The sequence below is a fragment of the Phoxinus phoxinus genome, assembly GCF_949152265.1.
Source record: "Phoxinus phoxinus genome assembly, chromosome: 16".
Classification (NCBI taxonomy): Eukaryota; Metazoa; Chordata; class Actinopteri; order Cypriniformes; family Leuciscidae; genus Phoxinus; species Phoxinus phoxinus.
In genome coordinates this window covers 11578117-11596481 of record NC_136891.1, presented here as the reverse complement: position 1 = coordinate 11596481, position 18365 = coordinate 11578117, and the positions used below count along the sequence as shown (strand labels likewise).

Below are 18365 nucleotides of genomic sequence, written 5' to 3'. Positions count from 1 at the left end.
AGTACAAAAAGTTGATGCTTTGCGCCATCTGCTGGTTTTTTTATGCATGAACAGAGCGCTGCAATACAACCTGATTTTTACAACCTACAATACAACCTCATTTAACCTTGCAAATAAACAAATAAAATGTATAAAAATGTGAATAAACATACCGAGACCTTGTATTCCATATAGGCCTTTAAAAAGTGTATTATTATTTTTTTGAAGTGTGGCAGAATAGGTGACTGAGGGTTTTTCACCTGTAGGGGGCGCTGGCTGAATAGTGACAGGTGATGGTTTCACCACAGGTAGAACAGTAGTCTGGAGAGGTTGGATGATGATGGTCTTAGTCTGAAGCGGGGCTGCAGCATGGGCGATGGGCATCGTGGTAATGAGTGGTTTAGGCTGAATGGAAACCTTGGGGCTAACCTGAATTGGTCTCTTCGCTGGTTGCAGAGGCTTTGCTGTGAGAACAATTTTACTGTTAATCAACATTATTATGAAAAGTTACAAATAAATTGTTCAAAAAAGGAAATTAGGGAGGTTTCAGCTATTCAAAATGAATGTACTTCACTTACCTTTTGTCGGATTGGTCCTCTTGGAAGGCTTCTTCTCAGTGGGTGCCTCAGAAAAACCGCTCGAGTCAGAACAGACAGACAGTGGAGAGGGCTGAGAATGCCATGAGACTGGAGATAGCGCCTCATCCTGAAGAAAGCATATTGAATAGAATGAAAAAAACTATTTTGACACGTCAAAAGTATAGCAGCATAATAGTTAGATAGGTCTATCAAAGAAAAGACATCCGTGCCCTTATAGAGAGAGAGAGAGAGAACTGAAAGTGCACTCAAGCATTGGGAATTCGGGGTTGTAAATCCAGATGGTCTAAAACTATACATATCATTACATTATATGTTTGCACATATCCAACAACGTATCAATAAAACCATAACACACTACAGAACACCTGTGATACCCCCCTATTACGTCTTCAGTCATTACCTTGCGTCTGACTGTAACTGAGCCATGAGAGCACTTTTTTTAAACATGTTAAAAATAGTTCAACTTTTAAAATGCATTGAGTATCCATCGTTTAGTTTCATTCATCCATCCGTCTATTTACTGAAAACAAGAACGTGTCCTATGAGAACATCCCTTTACAAGATGTTGCATCATTCAGTAACAGAACAATGTTAATAGCAAATAACTACAGCAAATATGTGGCATGTTAAATAATTCACTGACTTTAAACCGCTAAGGTTTTTAGTTCCTTTCTCATCAAGTTTCTGAGGTGACACTGAGATTCAAGCGTTTAGGCTTTCACTGAAACAACGTGTATGTGTGATAGTGACATTTCAGTTTTTCTTTGAAACCTTGAAAAGGACACTGTGATTTAAAAAAAAAAAAAAAAAAAAAAGCCTGGACATCTCAATGTGAGACATTAATTAGTTTGATGATGTGCTGAGAGCTGATTAAGACATTCGTTAACACAGAGGAGACTTAATTAGACACCTAATTCACACGGGTGTGTGTGCGTGTCGGCCCTCTTGATCTCTGAACTACAGCAGCTGGCGGGACCAGTGCAGCCCAAACACACTCCATCTGGGCACTGGATGGGCATCTGACTAATTAAGTCATTAAATAAAAGGCAGAAAAAAGCACTATCTGTATGTATATATCAAAAAATAAAATACATTTAAGGAAATAAAATAGAATCATATTTTTACTTTATAAATATAAATAAATTATAAAATAAATCAAATATTATTTTCATACAAGTTTGTGTCTCTTTTGTGAAATATTATTAATGTTATTATTGCTATCCGTGTATGCTGATATATGCAATAAATAAATAAATAAATGATTGTGTGCATGTTAGTTTGTCTGCGATTGTAAAAGGTGTGGAGTTTAAAACACTGGACAGATTTAGATGCAAAGTTCAGTGGGCAGAAATGCAAAAGGAGAGTGTAGTGTATCTTTGTTTTGGTGAGTGGAGTTTGACTCACATGTGTGGAGTACGGTGAGTGGGGCTCAACTGACGCTGGTGAGGACACTGAACTGAGCGTATGGTTTGGTGACAGTGAGTCCACGGTTACATCACCATCTGTGAGAGCAGACAGAGAGAACAAGGACAGAAAAAAAAAATCAGATATTTAACCTGGACACAGTGACCCTCGAATGGCGATTGTACATGTACTTTTGTACATTTTGCTTTGGTGATATTCTAAACATTTTTCAAAAATATTAAGGTACTCTTAATTGCTGCTATAAACATTCAAAAATAGTCATGTCCAGTCCACAGAAAATTTAAAATTAGTACCTGATCGAGGGCTACTCCACACTGGGTGCTCAATGTCAAAGTTCAGGTCAGGAACAGAGGTGTCCTAAAGAAGGAAAGATCCACAATGCTTTTGATTCATGCTTAATTACTGATGTTTTTCTACATACCTGTTTACAGCTGTGATCAAACTGAAAAATGTATTATAATAATTATAATAATAATAAAATGAGCTGGATAGTCTTTCAAATAAGAGTTTTTCATTTCCGAAAGCTATTTAAAAATAAAAATAAAATACAATTCTAAGAAAAACTATTGTGTGATCCGGTGTGACCTGTTTTGACAGATTTGACTCACATAGCCTACGCTCTCCACCAGCGCCTCCAGAAGCTCGTCAGCATCCCCAAGATCCCCCAGATCATCAAACAAACTTATATCTGCACAAGTAAACAAGACAGTGTCATGAACTTAAGTATGACCTAAGGCAGGTTAACTCAAAACAAAGAAGAAAAGAAAACAAACAAAGTGCTGAAGGCATGAGAGCAAGACAGGAAATATATCAATTTCATAAACCACCTTTTGTGTCCAGGTCAAGCAACCAGCAACCATTCACCCTGAGGCATTGTAACACAGGTAATTTGATTTCCTTTCCAGTTTCTTTTACACGTTAACCTAAACCTTACTGACAAACTGTGATTAACTAGTAGTATATTAAACAGACCATGTTCACAAAACAAATCAACATAATAACTTACGATGCAAAACATATTGTGATGAACAGTCGAATAAACATAGGTGTTAATGTTTTATTCAACTACTTAAATTGATTGAAATCTTAAACACGAAGCCACAAAAACAACACAACGGATGAATGGGAAACAAGTTCACCAGTCAGTTGACGAAATCGCAAACAAACCACTATAAGTCGCTCCACAATGAGCTTGATCTAAACACAAAGATATTTTGTTCATCATAAATCTAGTAGAATAAGACAGGTAACGTTAGTTGACACTTCTCGAAAGCAGCACGCGCTGTTTCTAGAAAGTGTATCTTATCTTACCCCACTCTCCATCCTGATCGATGGAAATGTCCCCTGCTTCCTTATTATTCATCATCGACTGATTCACAAAATCTAACATCAAATCCGACGACATTATGCCTTGAACACATTAGTAACGTTTAAAAGTGAGTCGGATGACGGACACTGGTTATAGATGAGATCTGTGTGAAGATGTAAACACGCATTTCCCGATTCTGATGAAACTACTGTACAATAATGCAGCAAGTACACGTCTAGTTTTACGGTAACTCTACGGGTGCCGGAGTGGGTCAATATGTCAAACACAGGCCTGTTGTTTTTCATTTCTACGCCACATGGTGGCAGTAGACAATAGACTGTAAAAATAGACTATCTGCCTTTCAGCAATTCTGTTATTTCAAACAAAGTTAATTTTAAAGAACCGGTTCAAAGACTGGTTCAACTGGTTTAGGCACATCTACATGTTCCGAAACGTTTTTTTTTTCTTTTCTTAATTAGTTACAAAAACTGTTAGGCTACATTGTAATTTCGTATGCGTCGCAATTCAGATGTTGCAGTCACGGTTAATCTAATTTAAAAAGATAATTTAAATAAAATATTAAACAATACCAAAAATACATCTTTTACAATTAATACGTTTTTGGCGTAAAAAATAAAAATAAAAATATATATATATAAAATTGTGTGTGTGTGTGTGTGTGTGTGTGTGTGTGTGTGTGTGTGTGTGTGTGTGTGTGTGTGTGTGTGTGTGTGTGTGTGTGTGTGTGTGTGTGTGTGTGTGTGTGTGTGTGTATTGCCTAATCAGTAAAATCTTTGGTTCACTTTAGCAGATCATGTCTGATTTAATTATTCAATCAGAATTGTACAATTCCTATTTCGTTCATGGCTGCGTTTCTTAATAATTTCTTAAATGTTTCTTAAAAGCAGACCACTTTGTGAAATGTTTCAACTGATCAATTGAAAAGATCTGACTCAAAAGAATGATTAATTTGCCAATCAGACAAATTAATGAATGCGTTGGAAAACCGGGTTGACATTAAAGATTTGCATTGAAGTGTTCAATAAACTTTTTTACCATACTGGGTTTTTTTTAAACCCATGCTTTCCACAGGTTTCCAAGACCAAGAGCATTGATTGCAACTCTCAGCTGAAAGAACTAACTCGACAAAACAATAATCACATTTGAGACTCGAAATTGTATTACTGTATAGATAGTGTAGGGCAGGATATTTACAAATATAGACATGTAGTAGGCTACTACCTGAAAGCTGACACTTTGACATTTGACTGTGAACTATAAGCCAGCCTTGGCCACTGGATGTTCTATTTAAAGCATCGGTGTTGGATAAAATAAAAGATGCAAGATATGCAACATGTACTACTGTATTCAACAAGATTTTTTTTTTTTGTGGAGTGACAGTAGAACTAAATATATACAACAGAACGATTAGCAGGCTCTAGACTGGACTGGAGCTACTACTGTCAAACTGACATACATAACAACATTTAGGAAAAAAATAGGAGTATTAAAGTTGTTTGGTAAAACCCAACCAGCTGAACTGTAGGTATAACAGGCTTATTCATAGGCTGTTCATCTTTTCTCATCCTTGTTAAGTTACTAAATGTCAGACCAGCAGGTCACACTGGCTGGTTTGAAGATCTGGAACAGGTGTTCATAGCCATAATCTTGTTGGTCTTCCCAGGACATTGTCAGCTTAACCTGAGGTGGTCTACAGCAATCTCAGCTGGATCTGAACCTCTCTCACACTTTACCCATGGAACGTTCTTGTGTTTTCAAAAAACCTAAACCTATCATTTAAAATGTGGCCATCAATTTATCCAAAATTCAAGCAAGCTTACTGAAGTTGTGATTGTACAAAAGAAAACACAACCGATTGAGTAAGGTTTAGCAAGTCAGTTTTAAATCATAAAAAAAAAAAATTGTGTGAGTGGGTTCCTTTTTGTGTTTTACCCAATCATGAACCAGAATGGTCCATTCAGGTTAATGGTGTATAAACGCACCACCAGCCCCCTCACACAAACTCTCTGAGGATTAACAGGTTAATATAACGCATGTCAAGAGCATCCATTTGGAATGGATTAGAGCTTTGAACACCATGTCTTTATGTTGCCATAGGAACTTGTTTGTTCAAAAACAGGCTTGCTGAGTCCGAATTCAGGTTTTCAAAACGTAAATCAAAAAACAAGCAGGCAAAAAAAGTCGTTTTTGGGAGGTCATAACTTTTTATGTCTATTCTTATATTTGCCCTTATAAGAAAAGCAGTGAATCATGCAATAAAAGCAGAGCATACAATTTTAGAGCTCCCTGCTGGAAAACAGCAGATGAAGAACGAAATATATAAAACTGAAGAATGCACAATTCCATAAAATCACCCCCTCTCCTCGATTTCTCTGCTCAATTTGCACTTGCATCTCTGTGGGTGTTTTAACTCAGCAGTCATCAGGAGAAAGCTTCAGTCTGGAAAAAAAACGAGCAGAAGAGAGTAAGCAAACAGACATTTCACAAACATAGCCCTCTGCTCACTTCATCTTTTGTTTGCGTGATGGATATCCTCAGAGATTGATGAACACAGTTGTTGAGCATTGTCTCCTCAAAGCGACAACAGAAGAGGATCACTTATCATCTCAGCTTGTGTGAGGGGGATTTGTGTTAGATTTGGAGAACAAATGAGTGGAGTGTAAAGTAGAAGGACAGATTGAAAGGAGAGCGCTTGCACATGGGTTGCCAGTTTCCTAGGAATAGAAACACAATTCATAACATGCACGAGTGTCAGAGAGAAATGTGCAGAATTCACACACTGACACAAACTTGTAGGTCTTCTTCATCTTTTGGTTTGTGTCTGGGTGCATGATGTAGAGTTAGCAGGTGGCCTAGGTCTGTTGTGCTGGGGGTGGGACGTGGCTGGGACACATTGTTTGTCTGGATGGGTTTGTGAATACAAAGGGATTACTGCATATGGTTTGGCTCACTGACAGCTCTGACTGTGCGTGTGTGTGTGTGTGTATTTGTGTGTTAGAAAGAAAGTGTGTGACTGATTATCTTTGAGATAAGAAAGCAAAAGAAACATGATGGAGGTTAAAAGGGGCTGACTCAGAGAAAAATAAAAACAAATTTAATAATGTTGAAAAAATCCAGGGCCGTTTCTATGGCAGCTGGTGTTAAACGTGTAATCAAAGTGACATGCCAAATGTCCGACATCATACTTTATTCACATTTTGCATTCATCAAATTTATTATTAGCAGTTAAGACACACAAAACTGACTACAACTTGTTTCCTCATGCTTAACCCAAAATGGCTATAAAATAAGAGAACCTGAGTGAAAAGAAGAGGATAACAAATTGCAGGCCTTACACCATGTGCCACTATTAAGCCCACACAAAGAGAGCAGTGACAAATGACCGTTTTAATTCTTCGGTTTGACTTTAATAAATTAACATGGTCTAATAGACTTAAGGAAGGGGGTTCAAACAGAAAGCCTTGATTGGTGTGAGATGGGTTGGAAAAAAAGCCATTCATCTTGTTTACCATGGTCTTGTGTTCTTTAATAGGTCATTTACAATGAGGGGACAGAGTATGTGGGGGTTGTGGGATGGGGTGGGCTTATAGAGGGAACCTAGGGAAGGGCCTTGTGAAGTCACTGGTCATTTAGAGCACTAACCCCACACTAGTTCAAGACTGGTGAATGCTGGTGACTTCTGAATAACCTTCGGTGGTAGTGAGAGCTCACCCCTGTATGACCCCACACTCTGAGGAACAGTCTGGGGGGATTTCAAGGAGTCTTTGAGCCACCACACAGGAAACCAGACAGATCTCATTCACAAAAATCGTTTTATTCCTGTTTTGTTTTCTACTTTTGTATTATACCAAATTACAAACCATATTTTATATGAGTTATTATGCCGAATGCAAACAAATGTACTTAAAAAAACAATAAAAAAACACAATATCTGCCAATTGCATCTATAAATTGCAATACACTCTCATGGCAATTCATACCTATTTTAGAGAATTGGTGGCTAATTCATTTTAATTAATATCTCATTCCAATGTTTTCGTACTATATGCTTAGGGGTGGACCTTAATTTTCTTTTAAAAAATCATGTTTCTGTACTAATCACATCATACGAATTCATGTGAAATTGCCAGCTCGGGAAATAGTTCTCTTGGGATCGGGAAGATAATTGCTTAAATTCTTTGGCTGACTGAAATTATGCTATTCCTTTTGGCACACACTTTATAAAAAAGAAAATTGTTCAGTTCTTACCTTAAGAAGGCATTTCTACCTGACCTGGTCTGTGTTGCAAAAGCATTGCAAGCCTAAGTAGATCACAGAAACTATTCGTATCAATGGTCTCTATCGAAGCCTTATACGTTTAGGAAACACAGTCCTGATTCTTTGAAATTACTTTTGCTGGTGTAACTAAATTTAGTCAAGTTGTTTCAGTCATATTGAATAACATTTTTACACATTTCCTGACAATGCATTTTACAGTGTCCAGCTTGGTACTGTTCATATTGATCTTTGAATGGTTCAGTAGCCATTGAAGCCAAGATTCCCAGGAAATACATTAACTTAAAATATGTATACTTTGAATGCAATGTAAGTTGCTTTGTATAAAAACATCTGTCAGATACCTACAATGGTTGCTTTTTCCTGCATGTGTTCAGGCCATGTTATAAATAACATTGCAAAATATTTACTTAAATTGTGTGTTTCTAAATAGTAATTAGTCATGGATATACTGTTTAAATGTTATTTTGTATAAACTGTACACATGTGCTTAAGTCATCTGCCTGGCTATGTGTTATCTGATTGTTGTCGTTTGTGAAACCCCTCCTCCCCGCCTCCCCCTGAGCGCGGCCCCGAGCCAGCCAGCAGCGCCGCAGAGTTCAGTTCACTCGGGCCGGGGAGAGGAATTGAGAGGGGTGCCGCGCGGCTCCAGGACAGTAAACTGACTCGGAATGGATACTCACGACACATATTTACATCTCCGTAAGTCGCAGTGTCTTTTCATTTCCTGTTGCTGCTCTTCTGTATCAACTATCTTTGCGCAGTTGCCCGTGCTGTTTGCTGCCACACGCGTGCGTCCCGTCAAAGTTTAATTAGACAACTTCGCTGATGAACTTCAGTTCAGACTGATTATTGTCCTATCAACTCGCGTGCTTTGCTATTGGTCAGGTGATCACGCCGCGTTTTACAGGCACGGTTGGCATTTTAATTGCATTTATGTAATCAATCGTCCTCAAAGCACGCATGTTATGTGGGATTCGTTATTTATTGCTTTTGAGAAGATTTCCAGTCGTGTAGCTACAGCATTTAATAGGAATGAATATTCCGCGACTTGTTTCAGGAGTGAAGGCAAATGACATTATTTTAGACAAAGTCAGAAACAACTCTAGCCAGTTCTAATCTTAACGTTAGTCTGAGTGTAAGTCACGACTCGAATCAAATAAGTAGCCAGTTCGACACACCTAATTAAAGTGCATGACGCTCATAATCCAACCAACTTACTTGACATTGTAATGTTAAATTGTAATGAATTTACTAAATGCTTAATTATGTATTCAGATGAAAAAACTTCGTTTTGTGTGTTTGAATATTGTATGGTTTTGGTTGGGTCCGTGTATCATCCGATCATTTCATTTCCTATTTGGAATGGAATAACGAGAAATGAAAAAAACAGCTCGTTTATTCGTTTTTTTGTTGATTAAAAAAAACGAAAAATTAGATTTTGGCTCGATTTTTCATTTTTCGTTTGTGGTTTACAAATCGGTTTATGGGTTCGATTTCGTCCGCGCATGTGGGCGGCGCTGAAACACCCCTTTCATCTGATTGGTCAAACCGCTCCGCCTTCAGTACGAGCTTTTCTTTCTGTCGGCAGAATAAGAGTCAGTACGAGTGTGGCACTAACATTTTTGCACTTTAATCAAATAATGTCTGAAACCACCACTCACTTTTAAGTTACTATGCACAATATTTGAAGCAGAAGTATGTTCCAGCGCCCCATTAATGTGAGCTACACTAGGCTAGGCTATGACAGATTATTTTCGCATGATGTAGGCCTATTTCTCATTGATAAATACAGTGCAAATAGCCTAGTTCCGTCTCTTTGGATAAAAGGGAAGTGGAAATAAAAATCAATAATAGGCTGAACTGTAGGCTACTATTAAATGTAACACCATTATAGTGTGTAACATTTACCACTCTCGTCTTTTATTTACATCAAAAGGCAGGTTGGTGTGTGTGTGTGACACATGTAGCCTAAATAATTTTGAAAATTGAATAGAAATAAAGTTTATATTTATGAATGTAAGCATGTGTAGCCTACTCAGTTCACATGAAAATTAAGAGGAAGAAAAGAGAGAAGCTAAAATCAGTGAACGTTAATACTGTCAAAATTAGCAGGGTTTGGGATTGATTAAAATCATGTCGGTTGAAGAGCACAGCATAGGCCTACCTTTAAAATGTTATTAGTTTTATTATAAAACGAATACGATTTTATTACATTCTGAATTGGTCGATGTTTCTCTGAGTTGTCTTCATTATGTTGACTTAAGAAAGCCATGCAGCATATTTTAAACATTATTATTATTTATTATGAGAAATTGACTTCACTTTCATGCTTCAACCAAACTCAGCTCAGACCTCCAGACTGGTCTGACTCGCTTATATCATTTATAACTAGTCAGACATACTTTACCAAAAAAATCCATTGACTTGCATTATCAATGAAGGCCGTAATAGTTAATGCTCTCCACTAGAGGGGGCGACAGGATAATACGTCTTTTCTACTCTCTTTTCCTGTTTGCATCAGTTTAAATGACAAATAAATGCATGAATTTCATTCATAAATAGGCCATATCTGTGTATGAGAACAAGCTTTACACTTCAAGCTGTACAACTAATTAAAACTTGAACCCTACTTCAAAGTTTGCCACTCTAAGATGTTGTTATTCACACTGGTTTTACACACTGCGTTTAAATTTGTCCATCTGGAACTTTTATTTGTCATGAGCTCTATATTTTAAGATATACTAGAAAAAATATGATTTAACAACACAAGCTCTGTTTTTACTCAGCAAATTTGTTTTCCTTTTAAGTAGGCTATAGCCTACAAGTTGCCATGGCTTGCCATGTTCTGTTTAGGCTATTGTAGTTTGTAATACTTGTTATATGTGCCTAAATTTATATAGGCCTAACACATTTAAACTTCTGTCTGTCCGTCTGTCTGTCTGTCTGGACATTTATGCACAAATATTTATGCACAAGTAATCTTAAATAACAGTTTAAAAAAGGTGGTCTGCTATATTTCACAAAAGAAGCGGTCGTTGGCATTATACGAGGACATTCTGAATATTAGCCTATAAAATTAGCTGTCTTAAAAATGCGGATTGATCATTGCAGTTATTCCAGACGCCTCGATCCCGGTGCTATTCGTAGCCTATTGAAATGGTATAATCACGGATTATGAACAGTTTTACACAACAAGGATATTATCCCATTGGGTTGTTGGGTTTTCATGTTTTATGGGAACCATGATGATTTTATTACTGTACAAACTGCGTTATCCCTGACGTAGCTAACAGTTATAGATCTACGGACATCTAATGTTAAGGACATGGTAGCCTACAATTCAGCCTATAGGCCTATGTTGATTTTTATTTCCACTTCCCTTTTATCCAAAGAGACGGAACTAGGCTATTTGCACTGTATTTATCAATGAGAAATAGCCTACATCATGCGAAAATAATCTGTCATAGCCTACTGTAGCTCACATTAATGGGGCGCTGGAACATACTTCTGCTTCAAATATTGTGCATAGTAACTTAAAAGTGAGTGGTGGTTTCAGACATTATTTTATTAAAGTGCAATAATGTTAGTGCCACACTCGTACTGACTCTTATTCTGCCGACAGAAAGAAAAGCTCGTACTGAAGGCGGAGCGGTTTGACCAATCAGATGAAAGGGGTGTTTCAGCGCCGCCCACATGCGCGGACGAAATATCGAACCCATAAACCGATTTGTAAACCACAAACGAAAAATGAAAAATCGAGCCAAAATCTAATTTTTCGTTTTTTTAAATAAACAAAAAAACGAATAAACGAGCTGTTTTTTCATTACTCGTTATTCCATTCCAAATAGGAAATGAAATGATCGGATGATACACGGACCTGGTTGGTCCACTCTGTTTATTAGCTGGTCATCAGATGACCACCATGTTTTGACAATCTTGAGCTGCCTTGACCAGCAGGCAGCTCCAAGATGATCTACTAGCTTATACCAGCTAATGACCAGCTTGAAACTATCTTCCATGTTTCAAAACACAGCTAGCTGCTTAAGCTGGATTTTCCTGCAGAGCAAGAATTCATTCATTCAGCCTAATGTGCATAGCTTATATGACATTTGAGATATCAGATGTGTTTTTTATTTTCAATGCATAATATGTATTTACAATGTTTTTACTCTATGTATTTTACAGAGATTTGTAGAGCAAACACAAGAATAGTATACTGTATTAATACGTAGGGTTAAAGTTGTTGTGGATAACAGAGAGCTTCATGCAAAAAGCTATAAGAATGGGAACTAATAATAATGATGAATAAATATAGAATAGAATGCTGTAAATATGATAGTCATGTGACGTAATGATGTCCAGGTTATTTCTGTTGCTTTTAGAACCAGACAGACACGCTGCAGGTTTTGAACTTTGAACCAGGTTAACAAGGTTAAATTAGGCTAATAACAGTGCTTAAGTGAACAGCTACACATTTAATTCCATTTTAATTTCATTTACACGTATGCATGTTTTATCCAAAGAACATTCAGGGTTTATATTTTATTGGTTCATGCATTTCCTGGGAATGGAACCCATGACCTTGGCATTGCTAGCAGCAACATGATACAGTTTTTGAGCTATAGGATTTTTTGATGTCGCTGAAGCCATGCCTTTACTCTCAGCTTATTCTTGTTGCTTTCTGTAGACTTTCAGAGAAGTGTTTATAACTGACAGCATTCCTCCACCTTTAACAATGTGAACCCACTCTGCAAGTCCAAAGACACATAGATGAGAAAAAAAGGACACGTGTGTTACAGTCATCAGACAGGAGTGGCTCAGAGGCCTTTGTTATTGTCAGCTGTACACATGCTTTTAAACTGCTAACTGTTTCTGTAGATTTCCTATATGCGCTGAAGGCTTTCAACATGTGACTCACTGAGCAGCCTTGCCCTTAACATCACTTTTAAGAGTCAGAAAAGCCCAGCTTTTGGGAAAGGCTTTGGGGAAAAACAGCATCGGTGAGAAAAGAACGTATTGGAGTGTCTTCTTTAGGTAAATGATCCTGTCAGTCTTTAGATTTTGAGATCATGACCAGCTGATTGTACTTATTAATTCTATTAAAATTGAATGATTATTAAGATTAGTCCTTTTAAGGAGCAGTTTGACAATTCATTGTCATAACCCTTACACCGGTGGTGCTGCTACTGTAGATTAATGTATAACTGCTAGATAAATGAACTACATGCTATTTCGGACCTCAGCTCTTATTAGCTCCTCATTCTGGATATGTTAACATGCTGGAGTAATATTAGTCTGGGGTGAAGTAGACTGGGGCAAGGGTGGAGATCTATTTTGATCCCCGGACATGTTCTGAGCGCTTCCTTGAGGACACGCTGCTTTGAAATGTTAGACGTGGACCCTTGCATCACAGTAGCGGGGTTGAACTGTGTTCACGTGCTTGTCAACATGGGTTCCAGGCTGTAAAATGTTTGAGGAGAAGAAGTCTCTATGCTCACCAAGACTGCATTTATGTGATCCAATACAGGGATTTGGGGCTCACTGCTCAATAAGAAACATGTTATCAATGTTGACAAAAGTTGTGCTGCTTATTATTTTTAAGGATTCTTTGATGAATACAACGTTCAAAGGAACAGCATTTATTTGAAATGTAAAAATGTAAAACTCTTTACTAGGGATGCACCAATTCGATTTTTTTGGGTAGATACCAATACTGATTTTAACAAACAACTATTGGCCAATTCTGATACCGATATTCGTCACTTGCTCATTTATGTGAACTTTTTAAATTAAAATAGATTACTGTTTTGATAATGTTTAGAAAAGTTGAAAAACAAATGTATTACTAGTTTAGTTCTGCATCATCAAATAATTTTCATTGGATTGGATCCTTTTAACATTCAAAAGCCCAACATTATAAGAGGCACAAATAAGTCAACATGACAACCTTCAGAGAGAATTTTTGCTATCAAATATTTCTTATTAACAACTAACTTATATTTGACTTGTTATTATAAAACATTAAATATTTGTTTAGCAAATAGAAAGACATTATAATTAACTGTTAATTAATAAACTGTCAGTTTATATATTGGCTTTTTTTATGCTATATAGCCAATATACCGATGGTTTTAAATTGATCAAAAATCGGCCGATTTAGTATCAGCGGCCGAAACATCAGCAGTCCATCTTTAGTCTTTACTGTCACTTTTGATCAAGTTAATATACCCTTGCTATTCATTTCTTTTTAAGAAAAATCTTACAGACCCCAACATTTTTAGTAGTGTGTATATATTAATATACCCTCTTAATTATCCCAAGTAGGATTTATTAAAGATGGAAGACGATAATAATGTTTGTTAGGTTTAATAATTTTTTAAGTTGAATGGTGATGTCAATGTCTAATGTTTTTGTTAGCAATAAGAAAAATGCAAGGAGATGGAGAACCGAATACCATTGTTTAGGTGATGTGGCTTCTAATATCTCTGCAGGCAGCTCCAATTGTGTCAATCTTCTGTGTGATCTCAACTCTCTTTTCATTCAGACTGATCCATGTGGGGCATTGCTTTTATTGGATGACATATTAAAGAGGCTTTTTTAGATTTACCCTAAAGGCATTCTGCCATAAAGTCAGCTCTCTCTACTGTCTCTCTGTCTCAATGAAACTGTAATGGCATCATTATTGATATATTGTAGTAGGCTTTAGTAGAAAGTGCTTTCAAGGTATCACTGTATCGAAATCTCTCAAAGTTTCATTTTATTATTTTTTGCAATTAATTTAGCTCAAAATCCTCCATTAACTTGATGCTGATATGACACTGATATATTGAATAGAGTAAATATGAAGTTGCAGTTGTTAGATGTCATTATATGATGCCATTACTTTGTCTCTCTTTCTAGTTTAGTTTTTTTATTAATATAGTACAGTTCAAATGTTCATGGTCAGTGAGCTTATTTAATTTTTTTAAATAAATATCTTATGCTAACCAAGGCTGCATTTATTTGAAATGCATTAAAACAGTAATAATGTGAAATATTATTTTTGTAAAAACAACAGGATTTTTTTTGTATAAACAAACTTAAAGTCTGTATTTCTTACAGTAAATCCCTGTAAATTTTACAGGATTTTTTTTACAGTGACTGTAATGTTTACAAAATTATTCTGGCAACCCAGCTGCCAAATTTTTTTTGTAAAAACGACTGATTTTTTTTTACAGTGTATTAAAATAACTCTGAATATTAAGTTCTATTTTAATATATTTTAATTTTTAATTTTTCAGCAGCCATTACTCCAGGCTTCAGTGTCACATGATCCTTCAGAAATCCTTCAGATTTGGTGCTTCAAAACCATTTCTTATTATCAGTGTTGAAAACAGTTGTTCTGCTTAATATTTTTGTGGAAATTTCATTTATTTTTATAATAATGTAAAAGGTATTTACTGTGATTTTTGATCAATTTAATGCATTGCTGAATACTTGCTGAAAAAAAGTATTAATTTCTTCTTCTTTTTTTTACCTTTTGAACAGTAGTGAATATAATATTCTAACTCATTTTTCTTCCTGTTCAGTGCTAATGTTGATTCATGGCACTGTCTTGAGATAGAAGTACATTAGATAATAGCAGGTGTGTGAGAGGAGGCTGCCAGACTTGGCTGTGAACTATGCTTCATAGTGTGTGTGCATGTGTGAGAAAGAGCTGTCATTGCCACTTTACTGACTTAAAGGATTAGTTCACTTCAGAATTAAAATTTCCTGATAATTTACTCACCCCCACGTCATCCAAGATGTTCATCTCTTTCTTTCTTCAGTCGAAAAGAAATGAATGTTTTTGAGGAAAACATTCCTGGATTTTTCTCCATATAGTGGACTTCAATTGGGTACAAAGGTTTGAAGGTCCAAATTGCAGTTTCAATGCAGCTTCAAAGGGCTCTAAACGATCCCAGAAGGAATAAGGATCTTATCTAGCGAAACGATCTGTCATTTTCTATTAAAAAAATGATTTTGCCTATATACACGTGAAATAGGCGGAAGTACCGACCAAGGGTTTATAAAGAGAATGTGCAAAGACTGTCAAACGCCATTTACAAAATAAATAAATAAATAAAAGGTAAAACAACGATGTCGGACGATTTTGAAGTTGGAGGAGAAAATGAGATGGAGTTTTTCGCTTTACCCTATACCTTTTTGAACCGGAACACGCATGACCTTTCAACGTGATTATGTAATGCGTGGCGCATCGCAGAACCAGTACAAGACAAGCATTTGTAAAAAAGGTAGGGTAAATAAAAAAACTCCATTTCAACTTCAAAATAGTCCGACATCGTTGTTTTGTCTTTTATTTATTTATTTATTTTGTAAATGGCGTTCGACGTAGTCTTTATAAACCCTTGGTCGGTACTTCCACCTATGTCACGTGTGACCTTTCAACATGATTACGTAAAGCGTGGCACATCGTAGAGCTAGTGCAAGACGAGCATTTTTAAAAAGTATATCAATGTGGGTTTTTTTTTTAGAAAATGACATCGTTTCGCTAGATAAGACCCTTATTTCTCGGCTGGGATTGTGTAGAGCCCTTTGAAGCTGCATTGAAACTGCAACTGTTGTACCCAATTGAAGTCCATTAGAAAAATCCTGGAATGTTTTCCTCAAAAACCTTAATTTCTTTTCACCTGAAGAAAGAAAGACATGAACATCTTGGATGACGTGGGGTTGAGTAAATTACCAGGAAATTTTGTTCAATTAATTTTGAATTTAACTAATCCTTTAATAGAAGTATTCGTATGCCCATTTTACTGTTATATTATGGTAAATTATAGAATTTATTTGATAATGAAATGTTTACTGTAAATATATTCTTAAAATCTGAATCAAACAAATTGCTTCGTTATTTGAATCTCACACACACTTGAGCACACTTCATCCCTGGCCGGGGCAACAGGTGGCCCATCTGGGCTGATAGATTTAATGATACCCTGAGCCTCTGTCCGGGGCGGGCAGAAGGAGTCTTGTCAAAGCTTGGAGGGAGGCTGATCTTTGTGGCAGTAAACGGTTCTTGCTGGATTCAATCGTTGATAATCCGAGTAATCCCATAAACTAGCAGACTCCTCCCCGCGGATCCTTCCCCTACGGCCGTCCTGTTTCGCTCATATCCCATCTGTTCCATCAGCGGAGTGAGTCTGTGTTCGGACAGGTGCTACTGTGCCCGGTGAGGTTTAGTTGAGTGGTGCTCGCGGTCATGTGGCATCCGCCGGTGTTGCCTCTTCACGGTCAGAGTCACGGCAGAGAGAATGGTCACTACAACCACCGTGAGTATCTGATAATATTACCTGGTCCCGAACTGCTATGCTTATGCTCTCAGGAGCAACACGACTGGTGCATCCTAAGGGAAGATGAGAGAACTGTGCCGTGTAAACAAAAAATTGGAAAAACACTTGTTTGACTAATTTCGAAATCTGATTAGATTGTGATACTTGCAGTTTTAGGGATGTGTTGATGTGTGTTTTTTTGTCATGAGTAAAGAAGCTGTTGTACCTTTTATTATTTCTGAGCAAGGGATTAACCGCTTAAATTCACAACTAGAATTGGTTAAAGTAATTATTATTTTCAAACAGGTTTCCTGATCTCTTCACCTGTCATTGGTTGGACAAACGAATAGTCCCCCATCCCAAACTGATGAAGGAGATCTAACCTACAAAATTTGTTTAGTTGATGTAAAAATGTGTTTAATTGTAACTCAAAATAGTCAGGTTGATTCAGTCATATTTGATCATATATTTGACTTACTTAACCAACACATGAAGGATTTATAGTTTTTTTATTATTATTGATTGTTTTTTGGTGGGAGTTTGCTTGATTTTGGTTTAATTTATTCAGAATTTATTATTTTATTTGAATTTTAATGTATGTATTAACCGCTAAAGGGTTTTTAAAAGTCTATTTTGCTCACCAAAACATACAGTAAAAACAGTAATATTTTATATACATATATTAGCTTGTTGTTGCTTGTTTGTAATTAACCTGTAACCTCCGCTCTCAGCCGTTGACAGTGAGAATACTTGGCAAGGCTCTTTACTCTAATGCTGTTTAAATGGAGTATTGCGGATATTTTAGGAAAGTCTGCTTGGATCAATCTATTTTCGGTACATCACTTTATATATCTCACACATTTGCAGTACTTCACCCCCTCACTTCTTTTCTTCTCTGTTTCTCATGTGCTCTCTCTACACATTTACCATCTCTGTCTCTCTCTGACAATAGTTCTGTTGAGGGCATTTGTGGGTGTGGGTGTGTGTAAATACTTTTACTGACAAGAACAAACTCCCATTTGATCGCACAATAGAAAGCGGTGACGGAAGTTGTCGTCGCTGATTGACGGTCAGTCACTCTCTGTTGTTCTTTCTCTTTCTGTTTCTACCTTTCTCTGAATGTTGATGCAACAAATAAAACTGGCCAATTCTTAGATGGTGAGCTTGCATTCATTAATGCTTGCATGTCTCATTTTACAAATAAATGTTAAATGAGATTACATTTAATTAACCTTGGAGTATAGGTGTCTTTAATAGTGGTATACGTGTTGTTTGGGAAATGAGGGCTAAAACATACATTGCAAGTATGTTGACAGACATAACCTTCTAATTATCAGGTTTGTCTAGGCTTCTTAATTCCAGCAATGACAAATATTAAAGGGACAGTTTACCCAAAAATAACAATTCTGTCATCATTAATTCACCCTCATGTTGTTCCAAAATTGTATG

At 36.6% G+C, this 18365-nt stretch overlaps 2 protein-coding genes across 3 annotated transcripts in view; one reads left to right on the top strand and one right to left on the bottom strand.

Moving 5' to 3' along the window:
* The window catches only part of atf6 (activating transcription factor 6), a 32843-nt gene extending 29215 nt beyond the window's left edge, over positions 1–3628 (bottom strand). Inside the window, exons 1-6 of the mRNA XM_079583957.1 lie at positions 3315–3628; positions 2612–2691; positions 2297–2360; positions 1983–2080; positions 558–684; positions 240–443 (exon numbers count right to left, since the gene is read on the bottom strand). Of these exons, the coding sequence (XP_079440083.1) occupies positions 240–443; positions 558–684; positions 1983–2080; positions 2297–2360; positions 2612–2691; positions 3315–3408 (667 nt within the window). The 5' untranslated portion in view covers positions 3409–3628. The remainder of the gene's footprint in view (positions 1–239; positions 444–557; positions 685–1982; positions 2081–2296; positions 2361–2611; positions 2692–3314) is intronic.
* Positions 3629–8109: 4481 nt separating this feature from the next.
* The window catches only part of rxrgb (retinoid X receptor, gamma b), a 31348-nt gene continuing 21092 nt past the window's right edge, over positions 8110–18365 (top strand). The window contains exon 1 of one of the 2 annotated variants that reach the window (XM_079583953.1): positions 8110–8310. In XM_079583953.1, the coding sequence (XP_079440079.1) occupies positions 8280–8310 (31 nt within the window). In that variant the 5' untranslated portion in view covers positions 8110–8279. Of the gene's footprint in view, positions 8311–16763; positions 16917–18365 lie in introns of those variants that run through there. The other variant, XM_079583952.1, reaches the window with a different exon arrangement.